Consider the following 22385-nt stretch of genomic DNA (forward strand, 5'->3'; position numbering starts at 1 on the left):
GCCTTCTTGACATTGCTTTGGCTTCAGCTGCCTGTGCCGTCTACCTGCATACCAGGAGCAGTCTCTGGAATAATCTCCTTAGCTTCTGTGGGCAGGGCGGCCCTCCACGTAGCCTAGTGCACTGCAGTGGGTGGCAGACACGCTGGGTGTGTTCTCCTGCGAGAATGGTGCCCCTTCGTGCCTTCTGGGCCTTGCTCTGCCTTCCTCTGTCTGTCTCGGTTAGCTGCGTGCTGGGAGGAGACTCTGTGTGGTTCCTGTGGGGTGGGGCTGTTCTCCAGCTGCTCTGGAGCTGTGGCAGTCAGCCAGTTTGCTTGCAGCTCCGGCCTTTTTACTAGATGCTCAGTTCTTGCAGATGTAGATGTACTCTGGCTGTTGTACTGTATCTTCTGTTCTCTCTTTTAGGAATAGTTGTATCTGTTTATTTTCAAAAATACGTATGGTTTTGGGAGGAGATTTCCACCACCCTACTCACGCCACCATCTTGACCCCTGCTCCAGTAGCTGAGGTTTTAAAGCATGTCTGGCAGGACCTCAGCATCATGCTCCAGTTGCACCATTTATGAATCACTGTCACTGTCACTGTCACTGGCTGAGATGCAAGAAGACTGTTCTGTTGTCACTAATGAAAGGAAAAACAAATAGTTGTGTTAGTATAAGCAAATGCTCAGATACAAGACTAATCTAAACCCCTGATCAAATGTATTTTCCTAACAATTGACAAAAAGTAGTTGAATTACAGTAGACGTAAGAAACATCAAGATGTGAAAGGGTGCATGATACACGTTTGCAGGTTGTGAATCTAAAAATTCTGCATTATAATACAAACTGCTGCTAGTTAGACATGATTAGCTAGGATCAAATAACTTTTAACATTTGTGTTAAGGCAAATTCCAGTATTTTTCTTTTCATTTATATTTATAATTTAATCTACACAACAATCCTTGGATTTACACATAATTTTCCATACACATTGTGCAGACGAGGAAACTGAGACTGAGCTAGAATAACTGGCCAGAGATAACATAGCTGGTAAATGGAGGCACAGGAGTTTACACTATAAAGAAGTCAGACTTTGTGTCAGTGATGCTGCTTCTTTCCAGCCTGTGTCAAAGAGCACTGGAATCCTGTGGTGCCTCAAGGGCCACAGAGTAGAAAAAGGCGGGTGTGTTGTGGGGTGAATCAAACAGGCTGTGCTCTAGGCCCTTCAGTCACTCCACTTTCAGCCAGAGTACATCTCTTATGATTATGTGTATAAGGGGTCCTGCTGCAAGCTTTGTTTGAAAGATTCCCAAACACTGAATCGTACCATGATGTCTCCTAATGCTGGTAGCGATCTGCACTAGCAACCTCTTGAAGTCAGGGACCCTGTCTTATCTTTTCTTTGATCTCACAATGGTGGGAAACCTCCCCTGAGCGTGTGCCTGCCTTTGGGAGGAGGAGCAGGTGGAAATCACTGCCTATGGGAAGTGTTGCTGCAGGCTCCAGAACAGCGCTGTCTGAGCATCTCCCATGATCCCTGGCAACCCTGCTCACCGTGTTCCTTACGAAAGCCAACTGAATTAATTATTCACAGTACCTGTAGCCTCACTGGTACCACCGTTCACTGAGCTCTTCCCCAGGAGGGAAGTGGCATCTTCACCAAATATCTTGTGGCAGTTTTCAATGAGAAATTCTACCAGAGATATCTGTAACACAAAAGGGCAAAGACAGGGTGCTCTTCTTCACATGGCAATGTTAGAAATCCCATCTCACATGTGAATCTTGGGTCTAACAAAAAATGAACAAGAATTCTGAGGAAAATTCGATAGTTGATTCTAAAGAACCAAGAATAATCCAGTTTTGTTTAAGAAATAAATGATACTTCCAAGACTACTTTGGCACAGATGTTAAAAAGGTTTCAATGTTTGAATGAAAGTTATGATTTCTACCCTAGCTTAGTAGGTCACATTTTTAAATCAATGCTTACATCTTTAAAGATAGATTAAACTGCAAGGAAGTCACATAGGATGCTTGGGTTGGAGATGTATATATAATCTCTTGCTAAGCTTTATTTCTTATGAAGAACTTTCCAGGTCTTTTGAGATGCAAATGATGTAAAACACCTTATTAAAATTTATGAAGCATCCAATAGGCCAAAACTTGTGAAATTCAGTTATTAAGTGTGGAAGAACCCTAAACTTGGGAAGCAGAGATCTCTGTGGGTTCTCTGTGATGGAAGATCAGCAGTTGGAGAGAAACCATGGCTGCCTGTCTGAGGGCAGTCCCTCCTCATGCACTGCTGCGCCTCATGCTTGCTGTCTGGCCGAGCTGGGGCAGACCTATGATCTCATGAGGCATGCTGTGGCTCCATTAGGATGCTCCGGAGTGTTTTACTGCTTCCTCAGCATGTACCAAGTGAAAGGGTAGGCAAGCATTCTTGGGAATGACCCACTGCTGACAGAGGAAGGCCAATGTGTGTGGAACATAGTACCCAACCGTGTGGGATGTGCCACTAACAACCAGAGAGGTCCTGGGTGTTCCCGCCATTGTACAGTGAGGAAAGCGCCGCCTGGAAAGCGTGCCCACGGTTACAAGTCCTCAGCGAGCAGGCCAAGAGCTGAAAGTTGGCTTGTCAAACTCCAAAGCCCAGGAGTCACATCACATCACTCTTGTCTCTCTATTGTTTAGTCAGTGTAGCACTGACCCTCTTGGACAGAGAGAGAGAGAGAAGTGACTCAGCTCCTCTCCATTTCCCACTGTGCAGCCCACTGTCCTGTACACCACTAGATAAATGCCCGCCGATGGGCAGGGGGGCAATTAAAATGTGCACTTTTAAAAACTGGTCTGTCCGAATTACTAGCACATGTTTCAGATTCAAGGTGGTGACTCAGCCGCGCAGGACATAAAAATAAGAAATCTCCTTACCCTTTTCATCAAGTACATTCCTGCTTCTGTGCTGCAAGGGTTAGGTAGACAAAGAAGGCTCGGGGCTATATGCTGTGATAAGGCAAATGCGGTCATCTCGTTGTATGAAGAGTGCTGCTTGATGTTGTATAATACCTCGAAAAGACACTGCAAGAGCACAGCATTGGCTCTTGGCAGCTGGTCTAAAAGCCTAAAGACAGAAAAATGAAATTTTAAGTGAGGGAAGTCATTTGGATGTGGAAGTGGGAAACACAGAGGCAAGGAACAGAGCACTTTGTCCACCAAGTACGCAGCCCACTCTAGCAGAGCTCCAGGTGTGAATGCATACAGAAATGTTGGACTCAATTCAATTCCTGAACCGGGTAATAACTTCTCCGGTTAAATAAGTGCTTGGCCAAAGTGAGATCATACCACTGGCAAAGTTGTCCACTAGCATCTCTCGTAGACTTGTGGGTCTATTTCCTATCAGTTTCATACATTCAGAAGGTGTAAAATGGTCAAGGAAACCATACAAGTAAGCTTAGGGAAAAAGAGTTCAATGAGGGCAGTTAAGAGGTGCATGTATGTTTAAAATGGCCTTCTGGGTGTGATCAAATGAAAACCCTTCGGATTTCATAACTATTTTAGTGGTCAAAGCTGTAAATGAAAGGCATATTTTCCTAAGGGTATGTCATTTGTAGTTCTCAATGTGAGCCTAGTAGAGTAATTAATTGTTGCATCATTACCTCCGGGTGGCAGTTATTTTCTCATCCTCCCTCTTCCCTTGACAAGGAACAGCAAGCCATCTATCATACAGACTGGATGAAAAAAGACTTCCTTCGATGTTTTGAAGAAAATCCTTACAAAAATAAAGAATATTATTATTGCAGTCAATACATATTGGAAAAATTGCAGAGAAAAACCTTGAGTGGCAAACTTCAGTTCAGTGCCCGCTACCTTCAAAGCCACCCAAACCATGAACCAGGAGAGCTCGGTTCTGACTCTGCTCTGACTTGCACACCCAAAGCAGTACATTGGATTTTCACCACAATTTAGGAGCATAAAAACAGAGTCTAGGTTCTGTTGGCAATGAAGATAAAGCCCCTTGTAGCCTCTGGAAGTGACTTTTTGTGTACGTTTTAGCCAACTAGCACAAACTGACCAGGTCTGGTGATAAAACAATTCAGCCTCTTGAGAAGAAATACATGTACCCATCTTGCTTGTTTATTTGAGACAGTGCTTGCTCTGAATTCTAGCAAGTAAAGTTTTTTAAGCAAAACATACACGCGCATGCTATTGCACAGATATTAAGAGAGAACCAGGCCTTCCGCCCGGAGGAATCTGTGCCCGTTGGGAGAAACCTGCTCTTTTAATAGTTCGATTCCTCCCTTTTGTTACCCTATAAAAGTCCAGTTCTGCAGCCTTATAAGCAGCAGATGTTGGAAATACAGCCAGATCCTCAATGCCTAGCTACCTGTTACCCTTTTCAGTCCCTGAGTAGCACATATATATATTCCCCCCAAAAGGGGAAGTGTCTCAAGATTTAGATACATCACAATTTCATGCCTCTGGGTTAGGGATAGGCAAATGTAAGTTTCCTAAGTGGAGGCCTGGAAATCTGGCACCACAGAAGGCTGATGAACAAGTGTTACCATTATACGTGTGAGCCTATTAACATTTACGAAGCTTTAAAGTTCTGCGCAAGCCTGAGGGCCTTACCAGCATCACAGGGATACCTCGCTTCCACTGACTTCTCTTAGTTTTAGCTCAGTCAAAAAATGTCTGCAGGGAACCATCACAATTACAATCCAGTAAGTGTTCCCTCCTTCTAATGCTTACAGAGCCGCTCTTTGTGCCAGGTGCTCTTTTGAGTGCTGGCGATAGAGCAGTGAAGGAAAAGGGGAAGTCCCAGTCCTGTCATTGCTCCACTGAGTCACTGGCACACTGTCCCCACCCGGGACAGAGTTCTCAAAGCGTTTGCTGTGGAACCATCCCAGTATATTTGAAAGGAAGAAGCACGACAGTCCTGGCTGGCTCTGAGAGTCTAGCAGGGAGCACAAGGGCCCTAGCCTCGTGCCCCAAACTGCAGCTGTCATGGCATTTGTGTCCCCTCTCTCTCCTTTGACCCTGTGCTGCACAATCCACTGGTGGCCAGCTGTGCTGAAGCCAGAACGTGACCCGACTGTGCCAAGGGTATTTGTTGTTGCACGTCTCTTTTAAGACAGCTTAGGGGGAAAATGAGTGTGGCCCTGAGGAGATAGTCCTTTCTCGTTGAGGCCTATGTCTCCAGTTAGTTTCACATGGTATTATCAAGGCCAAAGTTGCAAAGTCTGATTCTCCACCAGGATCAGTCAACTTTAGGAAGAGAACACTTGAGGAATATCTAAGAACTGTACCTATGAGTGCCACCCTCTGGCTAGTTTGCGCGTAGAACAAAGCTGACTATTGCTAGAAAATGAAAGCATTTCCATGTGCGCACCCTGCAGAGAGCGGCAGCAACTTTTCTTGTCACATACCCAGTGTATATTATTGTGGTCCCTGTGGGGGTAGTCATCAACTCTACGTCGTTTCTAACTGTTGCTATTTATCATACAGTCTCATGGAGGACAAGGAAAGACCAAATGTAACTGACATTTATGTGATAATTTTCCTAACCTGTTTGCAGTCATTACTACCTTAACATGTTGTGGTTCAGAACTGCTAACAAGCTCTAAGATGGACTGATGATACCCTGTCTCGGCTCTCTTATTCTCCTTATAGACGTGTAACTGATACTTGTGATTTAGATGTGTCCCTTCACAATTGATCTACTTTTTGTGTAAACATACTGAACATTAAAATTTCCAGTCGAACTGTAGCTGCTGCACCCAGTTTTTACAAGTCATGTTTACCAGGCGAGGCATGTGGTGGGAGCTGATTTCCGTGGGACTGTGTCTGTGGCGGTGAGCTAAACAAATCAAGTTTTAACAGTGGATGCCAGAGGCGCTAAAGGTGAAAAGACACCCACATGCTGGAGTCAAAGCTACGTGACTCTGACAGTAAAAGGCATGAGGGTAACGGGAAGGAATCATGATGAAGCGACCAGAGATTTTGGTGGCTGCACTGAGCATTTTTTGATGCATTTTAAGTCTAATTTTGCATACTACGGCAAAGTAATACAGCCATCTCTGAAGATGAATATAAATTTTCCTTTGGAAACTTTCCCTCCTTAGAAGTATGGGCAGGAAGTCATCAAATTAGGACGGTTGTTCTGGTAAACATTTTGTGTATGTGTGGAGGTTGAAATTTATTATTTTGTTATAATTATCATGGTTATTTTGCATAGAGTGCTCAGGAGGTATGATGGGGAAGGTCGTGTGTGACATAAGAGGAAATTATATCTAAGCAGGCTTTTAACGATCAAAGTAGCTCTGTGAAATTTTGACTTTGTGTTTTATAGTTTTGCACAGTCTTAACCTATTATGTTTTTGATAGCTCCTAGGCCATCGTGATAGATGATACCAATCATACAACTTCAGAGTTAGGCTGTGTGTGAACACTGCTAGAAGTCTCCCTACCTTTAAGACTGCCACTATCACAAAGATGGATTCACTATTCCAGTTCACTTTCTTTCCGGAATTGAGCTTCTCCTTTAGTTCTCTGCCAGATTTCATATGGGTTGGTGTTCTGAACACTCCTTTCCTGAGAGGGCCTTTTTCATTGATAAAAGCAAGCATACTCTATAGGAAGAAAAGGAAAGACAGACATATGGCAGCTCGTCTCCAGAGTGTATGTGGACGCATTGTGGTAGTGGTGGTGGGACTAAATGTGGAATCGTTTTTCCATTTCTCTAAATACATTTCTACCCAACAGTCCACTCTACATTCGTATTCTGAAACACTTCAACCACTTATTTTAATCAGATTTTCCATTTCAGGGAATTTATGCTTTTTCATCAAAGTTGTCTGCTTCAAGGCCTTTGTGGAATCACCCTGTCCTCTTCCATTCATTCTTCATTAGTCCCTAATAGAGGTAGACGCTCTTCCCCACGTCTGTAAATCATTTTGCCATACTCATTTCCCATTTGTTTATTCCCTTTTGAGCAAGTATATACATACCCCATTCCCACTTCTTGTATTTCCTTCCCTCTTTTAAAATCAGGCCCCAATCCCTGGCCGCCTCCTCCGATTACATTCCGTTGTCAACAGTGTTTCTTTCCTGTGGCTGTATCTCCAGGGCCTCTGCTTGCAGTGTGGGAGATAATAGGGCTTGGAGTCACATAGTCCAAGGGCTCTAAAATCTGGTGTCCAGCCTATCTTCTATGTGACCTGGGGCACATACATACTCTGCTGACGCTCTTGGTGTGTGTCTTTGTGTGGATGATGATACTCACAGCTACGCCACCCCCTAAATTTGTGGGGAAGGATGCGAGGACCTGGGCAGTAGGTAGCATGATAAAGTCTTTCAATCTGGAATAAAATTGCCTGTATCTACTACAGCACTAGGAAATGTACTGGACACTCAGTGAATTCTAACAGCGTCAATCAGTGCACCATTGAAGACAACATAGGCCCAACTCAGTGGCTTTCACCTGACCTGGGCTGTTTGGGTGAAAGTGTGCATATTGGCCAGAGGATGAGTCTTTATGCTTAAGCACTTGACATGCACGTCAAATCCATGGGATGCAATTTTGAGTTGTATGATTGAGTCACTTGCTGAAGGAGACTTGGACTTACTGCAGAATTAAGGAAGGAGATGAAAAGGGAATATGAGGATGAGGAGGACTCTCAGAGATTCATACACACAAAACCCATTTTGACGGACCTGAGCAGGCGTGTGTGGGATTTCCTGAAACAAGTGCCATGGACAAGGGTACCTTTTCCTGTGGTATTTGCCTTATAACTCTGCAGTACCTAAGTCTGATTTGATTCTTTCATGTAATTTTAACAGTCTCTTAGCCAGAGCCAGGAGCTAACAATCTCTCCATTTGGGGATAGACTGGAGGAGAAGCCGTGGGCTCCCGAGCTCTCCTTCCTCAGGAGGGCTACGCAAGACTGCAGTGAGACCTACCAGAATGGGGTTGAGCAGCTTATCATCACCACAAATGTCCATCATAGAAATGCCGAAGAGCTGTCTTGGCTTTGCAGGTGTTTGAGGGGGGCAGGGCTGGTCCTGTGAAGTGCTGGAGTCTTGCCAACACGTCTGGTGTGGAATAGCATTCTTTTTAATTGTCTTCCAGCAGGAATCTAAGGAAGAAGTGGGATGATCATTACTGGCAGTTTAATTCACTTCACCTTATTTCCACCATTGCCATTGCATATCACATTTGTTTCAATGGGGAGAAGAGAAAGAAACTGAGTCACTGGCCATTTGGAATTTCCCACATTCTGAAATGGGCCAAGTGCATCCTTGTGGTGGTAATGCGTTCTTCTTACCCGTATCCTGCAAACCAGTAGTTAAGCCTCCAGGTTTGACTGGACTCAGGGTCCGTCCTTTCAGGGGCATCTACTGCCTGCTTCACTGCCTCACAAAGCACTCAACCTATAGCTGTACAAGTTTCTTGGTACTAACCATGTGCAGTGAATTTTGGTGTCAGAGCCCATTTTGAAAGCTAAGAAAATTTGGTATTCAAATGACGCAGAGTGTGGGCAATATCTACCTTCATAGGAAGTCTCCTGTGACTCTGAGATTTCCTGTTGGGCTTTCTATTTGACCAACGTCATGAACTTTCTCCTGTCAAAAGGATCTGCTCTTCCTGACACACCTGCTTGACCCCAGTCTTCCGCCGGCCTCCGGCCCTTTGCCCTATGGGGCCACAACCCTCAGGCAGCTCCATGGATGACTTTCGGCAGTCGAGGTCCTTGGCAAATAGTCTTTACATGCTGACTGTGTTATAAGATTCCAGGTGGCCAATTTTCTTGATACCCACCAAGCTGCCTAGGCATGATTTCTAATTACCCAACAGCTCAGGGCACTACTGACAAAGAGCTTAACAAACAAAGGGTGATGTTTCGAGCTTAACGTTCCCACTGCTCAGCTGTGGATGTTTTCCTAAGAAGGCACCTGAATGTTCACTTAAACCACCTGCTTACAAAACCGAATGCTTTAAAGAAGTCAGCAGTGGAGTTGAGTTGTGGAAAGATAAGCACGTGAGTAATATTTCACCAAATATCCCCAAACGCCCATCCACTTGGCTTTTCACGGACGTAGTGAGTGAGTGCCCTGCCACGTGCACCCACAGGGAGCAGTGCTTGTGACGCTGGGTCAGCGAGACCAGGATCAAGTAACCAAAAGGCTCCTGGTTTCCCACTTACTTGTGTAAGCTGCTCAAGAGTCTTTGAGCTTCAGTTTGCTCAACTTTAACATATATGAAGCTCCTTCTATCTTAATGGTGGACTAAATAATATGACGTACAGCTCGACACCAGTCGGGGCTCACTCGGCCTCAATAAAAGTAACTTCCTTCACTCTGAGGGCCTAAGGCAGCCTTGACACCCACAGCAGACCACCCCCATTCTCCACTTGCTCTTTCGGCTTCCAGAAGGTACGTGGTTGTGAAGGAATAATGCCCCCATTCTGCCTAGTTAAGGGTCTTTCTTCCTGCCCTGAGATGCACACCCCAACCGTTTTAAAGAGAGAGAAGGAAGAACACAAATACGTTTTTCAGTCCAGCAGGAGGATCCTGTGTGTCAACACGTATGCATCCTTATGCTACATGTGCGTATGTAGGTTGAGTTGTATGTGACCTGGTTTCCCTACTTGAAACCTGGTTTTGTTATTTCTAGAACTATCTAAATGTAGTCCATTATCCAACTTCCTTCAGAAGAATCCTGTATCCCTTGATATACAAAGGTACATATTCCAGCTACTCTGTGAGCACAGACATAGAGCAAAGTAGACACTGAGCCCTGTACTTTCCAAAAAATAGTTTCAGGCTTAGCTGGACCTCTCGAAATGTATGTTAGTTGGTGTTAAGAGTTCATGTTTCCTCTGTGGCTAATAAAAAAAAATACACTATGGCCCTGAAAAATACTGGAATTATTAAGGAACCCCTAGGCTCTGTCATATGGTCCTGGCAAGATATGGGTTAGTGTTTCCTCATGCTCAAAGTAAGCTACGAATATTAAAAACTTAAAGTTTTGAACTTTGTGCTTATAGAGTAACAATCATAACAATAAAAAATACTTTAACTTTGAATTGTTCTGGCTCAAATGCTTCCCAAATTAATGGCACATTTTCTTCTGAAAACATCCTGAGATTTAGGCATATATATATATTTTTTAATCCACATTTCAGAGACAAGGAAACAGACTGAGAGTAACTGGCCCAAATAACATAGCTGGTAAATGGAGGCACATGAGCTTACACTCTGGAAACGCTGTTTGACTGTTTGACACAAAGTCAAGTCGGACTTTGTGTCAGTGATGCTGCTTCTTTCCAGCCTGTGTCAAAGAGCACTGGAATCCTGTGGTGCCTCAAGGGCCACAGAGTAGAAAAAGGCGGGGGTGTTGTGGGGTGAATCAAACAGGCTGTGCTCTAGGCCCTTCACTCACTCCACTTTCAGCCACAGTACATCTCTTATGATTATGTGTATAAGGGGTCCTGCTGCAAGCTTTGTTTGAAAGATTCCCAAACACTGAATCGTACCATGATGTCTCCTAATGCTGGTAGCGATCTGCACTAGCAACCTCTTGAAGTCAGGGACCCTGTCTTGTCTTTTCTTTGATCTCACAGTGGTGGGAAACCTCCCCTGACTGTGTGCCTGCCTTTGGGAGAAGGAGCAGGTGGAAATCACTGCCTATGGGAAGTGTTGCTGCAGGCTCCAGAACAGCACTGTCTGAGCATCTCCCATGAACCCTGGCAACCCTGCTCACCGTGTTCCTTACCAAAGCCAAATGAATTAATTATTCACAGTACCTGTAGCCTCACTGGTACCACCGTTCACTGAGCTCTTCCCCAGGAGGGAAGTGGCATCTTCACCAAATATCTTGTGGCAGTTTTCAATGAGAAATTCTACCAGAGATATCTGTAACACAAAAGGGCAAAGACAGGGTGCTCTTCTTCACATGGCAATGTTAGGAATCCCATCTCACATGTGAATCTTGGGTCTAACAAAAAATGAACAAGAATTCTGAGGAAAAATCGATAGTTGATTCTAAAGAACCAAGAATAATTCAGTTTTGTTTAAGAAATAAATGATACTTCCAAGACTACTTTGGCACAGATGTTAAAAAGGTTTCAATGTTTGAATGAAAGTTACGATTTCTACCCTAGCTTAGTAGGTCACATTTTTAAATCAATGCTTACATCTTTAAAGATAGATTAAATTGCAAGGAAGTCACATAGGATGCTTGGGTTGGAGATGTATATATAATCTCTTGCTAAGCTTTATTTCTTATGAAGAACTTTCCAGGTCTTTTGAGATGCAAATGATGTAAAACACCTTGCTAAAATTTATGATGCATCCAAAAGACAAACATCTGTGAAATTCAGTTGTTAAGTGTGGAAGAACCCTAAACTTGGGAAGCAGAGATCTCTGTGGATTCTCTGTGACGGAAGGTCAGCAGCTGGAGAGAAACCATGGCGGCTTGTCTGAGTATGATAAACGGCTGCCACTCCAGGTGCGTATAGGTCAAGCGTGCACTTTTAAAAACAGGTCTGTCTGTATTACCACCACACATTTCAGACTCAAGGTGGGGCCTCTGCCCCTCAGGGCATAAAAATAAGATATCTCCTTACCTTCTTTTTCATATTGTTTCCTAGATCTGTGTTGCAAGTACCAGGCAGATAAAGAAGGCTCGGGGCTATATACATCGATAAACCAAAAGCTGTCATCTCGTTGTATTTGGAGTGCTGCTGAATGTTGCGTAAAACTCCAAACAGACACCGCAAGAGAACAGCATTGGCTCTCGGCAGCTGGTCTAAAAGCCTAAAGACAGAAAAATGTACTTTTAAGTGAGGGAAGTTGTTTGGCTGAGGAAGTGGGAAACACAATGCCAAAAAACAGAGCGCTTTGTCCACCAAGTACGCAGCCCACTCTAGCAGAGCTCCGGGTGTGAATGTGTAGAGAAATGTTGGACTCAATTTAATTCCTGAACAGGGTAAGAACTTCCCCGGTTAAACAAGTGCCTGGCCAAAGTAAGGTCGTATCACTGGCACCCTGGTCCACTAGCATCTCTCATAGACCAGTGGGTCTCATTTCCTATCAGTATCATACTTTCAGAAGTTGTAAATTGGTCAAGGAGTCCGTACAAGTAATCTTAGGGAAAAAGAGAGTTTGATGAGGGCAGTTAAGATGTGCATGTATTAAACTGGCCCCCTGAGTGTGATCAAATGAAAACCCTTTGGCTTTGGTAAGATTTTAGTGGTCAAAGCTGTAAATGATAGGCCTGTTTTCCTTAGAGTATGTTGGTTGTAATTCTCAGTGTGAGCAGAGTAGAGTGATCAATTGTTGCATGGTTACCTCCGTGTTGCAGTTATTTTGTCATCCTCGCTCTCCCCTTGATCAGGAATGGCAAGCCATTTATCATACAGACTGGATGAAAAAAGACTTCCTTCGATAGTTTGAAGAAAATCCTTACAAAAATAAAGAATATTATTATTGCAGCCAATATGTATTGGAGAAATTGCAGAGAAAACCTTGAGTTGCTGACTTCAGTTCGGTGCCCGCTACCTTCATAGCCACCCAAACGTGACCCAGGAGAGCACAGCTCTGACTCTCCACTGACTTGCACACCCAAAAGCAGGGGCTTGGTTTGCCTCAATAAGTTAGGAGCATACAAGCAGCGTCTGGGCTCCGTTGGCAGTGAAGCCTCTGGAAGTGACTTTTTGCGTACGTGTCAGCCAACTAGCACAAACTGACCAGGTCTGGTGATAAAACAGTTCACCTTCTTGAGAAGATATACATGTATCCATCTCGCTTGTTTATTTGAGACACAATACTTGCTCTGAATTCTACCAAGTAAAGTATTTGAAGCCAAACACACGGCAAATGCTATGGCACATATACTACGGGAGAACTTGGCCTTGTGACCTGAGGTATATGTGCCCCTTGGGAGAAAACTTCTGTTTTTATAACTTGATTCCTGTAACCCTATAAAAAGTGCAGTTCTGCAGACTTATAAGCTGCCAAAGTTGGAAATACAGCCAGATCCCCAATTCCTAGCTACCTGTTACCCTTTTCCATCCCTGAGTGGACCTCCCCCTAAAAAGGAAAGAGTCTCAGAATTTGAACAGATGACAATTGCAGGCTTCCGGGTTGGAGACAGGGAGATATAAGCTTCATAAATGGAGGCTTGGATATCTGTCACTACAGAAGGCTGATGAACAAGTGTTACCATGATACAAGTGAGCCTATGAACATTTATGAAGCTTTAATGTTCTGTGCAAGCCTGAAGGCCTTGCTAGCGTCACAGGCATACCTCGCTTCCACTGGGCTCACTAATAGCCCAGGACTTCTCTTAGTTTTTAGCTCAGTCAGGAAATGTTTGCAGGGAACCATCACAATTACAGTCCAGTAAGTGTTCCCTCCTTCTAATGCTTACAGAGCCGCTCTTTGTGCCAGGTGCTCTTTTGAGCCAGGAGGAAGCACAACAACCCTGGCTGGCTCTGGGAGTCCAGCAGGGAGCTGGAGGCCCCTAGCCTTGTGCCCCAAACTGCAGCTGTCATGGCATGTGTGTCCCTCTCTCTCCTTGATCCTGTGCTGCGCAATCTACCATTGGCCAGCTTTGCCGAAGGCATGTTGTGACCCGAGCTGGCTGTGCCAAGGGTATTTGTTGTTGCACCTCTCTTTTAAGACAGCTTAATGGCCAACTCCGTGTGGTCCTGAGGAGATAGTCCTTTCTCGTTGAGGCCTATGTCTCCAGTTAGTTTCACATGGTATTATCAAGGCCAAAGTTGCAAAGTCTGATTCTCCACCAGGATCAGGCAACTTTAGGAAGAGAACACTTGAGGAATGTCTAAGAACTGTACCTATGAGTGCCACCCTCTGGCTAGTTTGGGCTTAGAACAGAGGATTAGGCGAGAGCCTGCTGACTCTTGCTAGGAAATCAAAGCAGTTCCGTGTGTGCACCCTGCAGAGAGCAGCAGCAGCCTTGCTACTCACATACCCCGTGTATATTACTGTGGTCCCTGTGGGGGTAGTCGTCAACTCTGTGTCCTTTCTAACTGTTGCTATTTAGCATACAGTCTCATGGAGGACATGGAAAGACCAAATGTAACTGACATTCTGTGATAATTTTCATAACCTGGTTGCAGTTGGTTCAGAGCTGCTAACAAACTCTTAAGACGGACTGATGAAATCCTGTCTCGGTTCCTTTATTCCCCTTATAGACATGTAACTGATACTTGTGATTTAACTGTGTCCCTTCACAATTGATCTATTTTTTGTATAAACTTATTGAACGTTCAAATTTCCAAACTTGGTGTAGGTGCTGCACCCACTTTTTACAAGTCATATTTACCAATGGAGGCATGTGGTGGGAGCTGATTCGCATGGGACTGTGACTGTGGCAGTGGGCTAAACAAATCAAGTTTTAACTGATTATGCCAAACTTTCTAAAGGTGAAAAGAGGCCCGTGTGCTGGAGTCACTCTATGCGACACTTGACAGTAAAAGGCATGAGAGTAACAGGGGAAGGAATGATGATGACGTAAACAGAGGTTTTGGTGGCTACTGTCAGCATTTTTTGATGCTTTGTAAGGTAAATATTAGCATGCTATGGCAAAGTAATACAACCATCTCTGTATTTAATATAAATAGTCTTTTGGAAACTTTCCCTCTTTAGGAATATTGGCAGGAAGTCATCAAATTAGGATGCTTGTTTTGGTAAACATTTTGTATACATGCAGAGTTTGGAATTTATTATTACTTTGTTATTATTATCATGGTTATTTTGCATAGAGCGCTCAGGAGTGATGATGGGGAAGGCCGTGTGTGACATAAGAGGAAATTATATCTAAGCAGGCTTTTGATGATCAAAGTAGCTTCCTGAAATTTTGACTTTGTGCTTTAGTTTTGCACATGCTTAACCTATAATGTCTTTGATGGCTCCTTGGCCGTCATGATGGAGGATAGCAATCACACAGCTTCAGAGTTAGGCTGTGTGTGGACACTGCCAGAACTCTCCCTACCTTTAAGACGGCCGCTGCCACAAGGACGGATTCACCATCCCAGTTCACTTTTTTCCCGGATTTGAGCTTCTTCTTTAGGGCTCTGCAGGATTTCCTATTGGTCTCTGGCCTGAAGACGCCTTTTGTGAGCGGCCCTTTTTCATTGATAAAAGCAAGCATATCCTATAGGAAGAAAAGGAAAGAAAGACATACTGCAGCTCATCTCCACAGGGTATGTGGAGGCATGGTGCTAGAGATGGAGGGCCTAAATGTAGAATTTTTTTTTCCATTTCTCTAAAAACATTTCTATCCAACAATTCCTTCTACATACATTCGTGTACTGAAATACTTTAAACACTTATTTTAATCAGATTTTCCTTTCCAGGGAATTTATGCTTTTTCATCAAATGTGTCTGCTTCAACGCCTTTGTGGAATCACCCTGTCCTCTTCCATTCATTCTTCATTAGTCCCTAATAGAGGTAGACACTCTTCCCCACATCTGTAAATCCTTTTGCCATACTCATTCTGCATTTGTTTATTCCCTTTTGAGCAAGTATATGGATACCTCATTGCTACTTTTTCTATTTCCTTCCCTCCTTTAAAATCAGGCCCCAATTCCTCACCACCACCTCTGATTACATTCCATTGTCAACAGTCTTTCCTGTGGCCGTATCTCCAGGGCTTCTGCTTGCAGTGTGGGAGATAATAGGGGTTGGAGTCACATAGTCCAAGGGCTCTAAAATCTAGTGTCCAGCCTATCTTCTGTGTGACGTGGGACACATACATACTCTGCTGACGCTCTTGGTGTGTGTCTTTGTGTGTGTGAAGTACAGAAGATGATAATCACAGCTACCCCAACCCCTTAATTTGTGGGGAAGAATGCGAGAACCATGGCAGTAGCTAGCGTGAGAAATTCTTTCAATGTAGAATAAAATTGCCTGTATTTACTATAGCGCTAGGAGACGTACTGGACACTCAGTGAATGCTAACACTGTCAACTCAATGCACCATTAAAGATAACGTAGGCTGAAGTCAGTGACTTTAACCTGATAGTTGCCATTTGGGTTAAAGTGTGCATGGCCAGAGGATGAGTCTTTACACTTAAGCACTTGACATGCAAGTCAATTCCATGGGATGCAATTTTGAGTTGTATGATTGAGTCACTTTAGCTGAAGGAGACTTGGACCTACTGCAGAATTTAAGGAAGGAGATGAAAAGGGAATATGAGGATGAGGAGGACTCTCAGAGATTCATACACACGAAACCCATTTTGACGGACCTGAGCAGGCATGTGTGAATTTCCCGAAACAAGTGCAATGGACAAGAGTACCTTCTCCTGTGGTATTTGCCTTATAACTCTGCAGTACCTAAGTCTGATTTGATTCTTTCATGTAATACTGAAAAAGCCTCTCAGCCAGAGGCATTTGGAGCTAGATTTGGAGGAGAAGCCTTGGGCTCCTGAGCTCTCCTTCCTCAGGAGGGCTACACAAGACTGCAGTGAGACCTACCAGAACGGGGTTGAGCAGCTTGTCGTCGTCACAAATGTCCATCATAGAAATGCCAAAGATCTGTCTTGGCTTTGCAGGTGGTGGTGCCGGGCTGGGGTTGTCCTGTGAAGCGCTGGAGCTCTTCCAACAGGCCAGGTGTGCGACAACACTCTTCTTAACTCTCTTCCAGCGTGAATCTAAGGAAGAAGTGGGATGATCATTACTGGCAGTTTAATTCACTTCACCTTATTTCCACCATTGCCATTGCACATCACATTTCTTCCAATATTGAGAAGAGAAAGAAATTGAGTCAGTGGCTGTTTAGAATTTCCCACATTCTGAAATTGGCCAGTTGCATCCTTGTGGTGCTAATGTGTTCTCCTTCGCCGTATTTTGCAAACAAGTAGTTAAACCTCCAGGCCCGACAAGACTCAGGGTTAGTCCTTTCTGGGGCATCTACTGCCTGCTTCACTGCGTCATGAAGCACTCAACCTGTAGCTGTACAAGTTTCTTGTTACTAACCATGTGCAGTGAATTTCAGTGTCAGAGCCCATTTTGAAAGCTAAGAAAATTTGGTATTCAAATGAGGCAGAGTGTGAGCATCATCTACCTTCATAGGAAGTCTCCTGTGACTCTGAGATTTCCTGTTGGGCTTTCTAAGTGACCAACCGTGGTCACTTTCTCTTGTTAAAAGGATCTGCCCTTCCTGACACCACCTGCTTGACCCCACTCTTCCGTCAGCCTCTGGCCCTTTGCTCTGTGGGGCCACAACCCTTAGGTAGTTCCATGGATGACTTTCTGCAGTCAGGGTCCTTGGCAAATAGTCATTACATGCTGCCTATATTACAAGACTGCAGGTGGCCAGTTGTCTTGATACCGCACCAGCTGCCTAGGCATGATTTCTAATTACCGAACAGCTCAGGACAATACTGACAAAGAGCTTTACAAAGAAAAGGTGACTGTTTTGAGTTTAAGGTTCCCATTGCTCAGCTGTGAATGTTTTTCTCATAAGGCACCCGAGTGCTTGCTTAAACCACCTGCTTGCAAAACTGAATGCTTTAAAGAAGTCAACAGTGGAGTCGAGTTGTAGGAAGGATAAGCACATGAGTAACATTTCACCAAATATCCCCAAATTTCCATCCACTTGGCTTTTCACGGACGTAGTGAGTGAGTGCACTGCCACGTACACCCATAGGGAGCAGTGCTTGTGACACTGGGTCAGCAAGACCAGGATCAAGTAACCAAAAGGCTCCTGTTTTCCCACTTAGTTGGGTAAGCTACTCAAGAGTCTTTGAGCTTCAGTTTGCTGAGCTCTAACATAAATGAAGCTATTTGTATCTTACTGGTGGACTAAATAATATGACGTCCAGCTCAGCACCAGACATGGCTCACTGCAGCCTAGATAAAAGTAACTTCCTTCACTTTGAGGAACTAAGGCATCTTTGATACCCACCCCCATTCTCCACTTTCTCTTTTGGCTTCCAGAACGTACGTGGTTGTGAAGGAATAATGCCCCCACTCCGCCTGGTTAAGGGTCTTTCTTTCTGCCCTGAGATACGCACCCCAACCATTTTAACGGCAGAGAAGGAATGATGCAAGTACGTTCTTCAATCCAGCAGGAGGTTTCTGTGTGTCCACAGGTACACATGCTTACGCTACATGTGCATATGTAGGTTGAACTGTATGTGACCTGGTTTCCCTACTCGTAACGTGGTTTTCTTATTTCTAGAACTATGCGAATGTAGTCTGTTATTCATCTTTTGTAAAAACAATGCTGTATCCCTTGATACAAAGCTATATATTTCAGCTACTTTATGAGTACAAACATAAATTAGACACAGTGAGTCCTGTACTCTCTCAAAAGTTTTTTTCGTCTTAGCTGGAATATTTGTAATATAGGTTATTTGGTCTTACACTTCATGTTGCCTCTGTGGCTCCTAAAAATATATGCTTTGGCTATGAGTAATGGGAATGATGAAAGAAGGTAAATTTTAGGAATGTAGGATTTCTATATGGTCATGGCATGATGTGGTTTAGTGTTTCCTCATGGTGGAATTAAGGTATGAACACTTAAAAAACAAATTTTTGAATCATTGTTCTTATAGAATAACAATCATAATGTTAGAAATGCTCTAAGTAGAAATTCTTTTCTGGCTCAAACACGTCTCAAATTAATAGCATGGTGTGTTCTGAGAAGGACACATCATCGGGAGCATTTTGGCATGGCAGAGATAAAAATCGTTGAAGAAATCATAATAATAATAAGCCCCATCCGTAAATTTCTATCCAGTTGTAGCTTCCACATGCTGTGAAGCACACATGAGTGATCTCATTGTGTGGGTAAAACTGAGAGTTCAATTTCACCTTATGTAAAGTCGGTAAGTCCTGTAATTCTTACTCCCCCTTAATTCTTTCATCCCAGGTCTCTCTAATCAGGCCATCATTTGATCACGTCTTGTGATGGCCTTTAGAAAACCATGTCATGGGAAAAATCCATTCCCCGGATATATGAAGCTCACACTCTAATAAGACAGAGTTGTGTTCATAACGTGATTCAATGTTGGAAATGCTCTGGAATTAAAGAGAAGGAAGAGACCGTCTACCTAGAGGAATGAAGGGGGAGAAAACCCCTCCTAGCAATGCGTTGGGTGCTTCCGTGTGGGAAGGGACCGGGCTCACCTCTCTGTTGGTTCCTGGCCAGGTGCCTGGGCTTCAGGATGAAAGAAAAGATAGAATCCTGCAGTTCCTGGGGCACGAACGTAGCAGGAAGAAGGCTCGTTTTAATTCCGTAAGGATGTTCATGCCCTGCGTGGAGAAAACCTAAATATAGATTCCGGCTGATGGTGGTGGGTAGGGTACAAACCTACCTACCTTACCATGAGCATGTGCACCATACTGGGGTGTGCTGCCATTCTCCTGGGCTTCTGGAGAAAGAATGCTGTGCCTCTGAGTCAGCATCATATTCCCTCACCTGGGGGACACCCTGCAGAAAGCAGGTGCCCAAGCAATAATTTAAAAAGAGAAAAACAAAGCTTAAACATGGTGCTTTGCTTGGAATACACAGCCCCATCAGGGAGGGCCGTGCACCGTGTTGGCTTGTGCTGTGCTTCGATCTGAGACTATTTAACGCATCCTAGTTTCTGTCTTGACACTAACTAGGTGTGTAAGGCTCAGGCAGATTGCCCCTTGGAACCTTACATACATGCTTTCAAGCACTTGCTTATAAGGATCAAAGTAAATATAGTAATCATTGGTAGTTAATACATTTTAAATAATCGTATATGTTAAGAATTGTTATGATCACTGTTCTCTCACTCAAGGTGTCAGCTTAACAAAGAGAATTTCCATTTGCTTTTGTCAGTTCTAAACCCAGGGCTACTCAAGAGCAGCAGGGAGCCTTTATGCTTCCCTCCCACTGTCCCCCTGCCCCTAGGAGGCTCCCGCCAATGGTCAGATGGAAGGATGCACACTGTGTTGGTCACCCAAAAGCAGAGTGCAAAACATTTGTTTACAGAGTGGGAAACTGCACCCAAAATCGTGGGGAGTTGCCACGCCCAGAAATTTGTTTTGCTCTTTCATGCTTTAAATTGCTTCCTCTCCATAGAAAACTCAGAACTCTGGGCTCATGACCTGGCTTTCATTTTTCCAGGATAGAATGAAAGTTCCCTTTCTTTCAGCTCACATGTATTATTGAATGTAACTTGAGGAGCTCTTGTTTTCCTTTTCATCTGGTGCACATGCAATGTCAGTACCGTGTTTAGCACAACAATCACAGCGACTTCCATCTTTTAAGGCAAAAGAAGCTTCTGTGACAGCAATAAAATACAATGAAATCACAAGTATAGCCAGGAGTTAGTTCACAATTGAGAATTTACAGCATGCTAAGAAGAGTATTCAGACCAGCTGCTAAGGGATCGTCAAGATTGGGCAGTCTCTTCACATTTTTAGAGCCAGCTGTGGTACATGATGTTCTAAGCATAAAAGTTACCATCTATATTGTTTTATCTAAGTTGATGCATTTTATTAAAATAAATATACCTAGGGTTTTGATGTTTTTCACTTTATTGCTGGCCTATTATTAATTTAAAAAAACCATGAAGCAGGTGGGCACACCGTCCTCAGCTATGCACTTGGTGACTCTGTATTCTAAGATGGGGGATATCTGTTTCATGGAGAAAACTTGGTTCTTTAGATTTTTCCAGATCACTTGAAAATATTCTTCAGATCATTGGAGAAAGAGTAATAGCCAATGGATTGTCGGAAGGATTAAAAATTAATAATTATGTAAGAGGAAATGCTCTAAGGTTTCTAGCAAGAATCGTTGTCACCATTACTCTGTTGCAAGGTCTCTCTCAGATCCTGTGCAGGTGTTCATTTTAATCTATTTCCATTTCCACACTGATCAGATGTGCTGATCCAAGAATTATTATTTTGAGCTGACTTGTAATAACTATTTTAGGAGAGGTGTAAGCTCTGTATCAATAACCTTGAGAACAATACTGGTAAACTCAGCCTGAGAGACGGCAAAGTACATGTGGCTCAGTCAGTAAAGACTTGAGGAATCTAAATGTGATCATCTCATTTTCTTTGGGACACTGAGAAAAATTCTGGGCCCAGAGCAGACGATAAATAAATATTTGGATTTGGTTTCAGAGACATGATTAGATTTTGGAAGGATCTCACAAATTAGAGGCTATTTAAGAGGAAATGGGACAGAAGAATACTTGAATATTAACCATATCAATGAACACTCTATGAGACTTTCACTTTTAAGGGTATTTAAACTTAAGACCAAAGAGCCATGAACTTGAGGTTTTAGAGTGAGAATTTTGAGCCCCATCAACCCCATCTTAGATTTTCCCTGACACTTACCAATGAGTGGATATGGTGTCTTTTCCTTGTCAGAACTGACCCAAAGCTGGTAATCTTTCTCAGAGCCCTTGGAGACAAAAAGAACTATGTTTCACAATAAATCTTTCATAGTAGTACTTGAAGAACACATTTCCTTAGCATTTCTTTGTTTGCAAAAAGAAAGAATTGAGTCCAGTATAAATTCTATTTATTTGTTCCATGGTGGGTAGCTGCAGTTTTTGAGTTAATGCTGACTTGAGTCACCTTTTGTGGCCCAGTGACCATCGCAGAGTCTTGTCCCTTTGATAAAGGCCAGGGATGTATGGCACCACAAGGCAATCAGTCCCTCACTTTGTGGGTGTTCCGTGGCCTAGGCCCCTTTCACTAAGGAGGAAAAGGCTAATCTCAAGAGTCCTGCCTCGTGTTGTCTCCAGACTCCTTGGGGAATGTTGGTTTTTGCCTTCAGATGTCCCTGCCCAGACAAGAACGTCCTCCAGAAAGCCACACATCCTGCCATGATTATTCCTGAGCAAAGTAAAACCTGAAAGGTCTCATTAGCTCAGCAACCCTGAGCAGAAGGAGACAAATGCCCAAGAGGCCTTGAGCAGATGGCAGCGTGAAGTCAGCCCACCGGCTTTGGTGTGGACAAGCCCCACTCTTGGGACATGGACTCTAACTTAGAGCACAGGTCAGATTCAGAAAACAGTTAGTCCCTGCGGTAACACCAGCGTTCCCACTTGAAACAAGCAAGTGTAAATTATAAAGACTGCTGGACTCTTTCAAAGAATCCTTCAGGAGACGATGAAGCAAAAAATGTTTGAAGTGGAGTTGATGATAGTTATTATGCTTGCCTGTACTCCTGATTAAAATCATGGCCTTGCCCAGATGAAGAAGGGTCCCAAGCATGGAAGCAATCTGTCTGTCTATCTGTCTGTCTCTCCCTCTGTCTCTCTCTCTCTCTCTCTCTCTCTCTCTCTCTCTCTCTCTCACACACACACACACACACACACACACGCACACACAGCTAAATCTGCTCAAAATCGTTGCAAATAGGATTAAAGAGCCAATAAAAATCT

At 43.7% G+C, this 22385-nt stretch overlaps 1 protein-coding gene across 1 annotated transcript; it reads right to left on the reverse strand.

Annotated features, from left to right (window-relative positions):
- Positions 1–556: 556 nt before the first annotated feature.
- Positions 557–6656, reverse strand: LOC130683979 (rho GTPase-activating protein 20-like). The gene is made up of 5 exons (XM_057503267.1): positions 6440–6656; positions 3629–3741; positions 2904–3093; positions 1576–1684; positions 557–618 (listed from the first exon to the last, which is right to left on the reverse strand). The coding sequence occupies exons 1-5, from the start codon at positions 6596–6598 to the stop codon at positions 557–559; spliced, it is 633 nt and encodes a 210-aa protein (XP_057359250.1). The 5' UTR covers positions 6599–6656.
- Between the last annotated feature and the right edge of the window lie 15729 nt (positions 6657–22385).

Source organism: Manis pentadactyla, chromosome 5 (genome assembly GCF_030020395.1).
Source record: "Manis pentadactyla isolate mManPen7 chromosome 5, mManPen7.hap1, whole genome shotgun sequence".
Taxonomy (NCBI): domain Eukaryota; kingdom Metazoa; phylum Chordata; class Mammalia; order Pholidota; family Manidae; genus Manis; species Manis pentadactyla.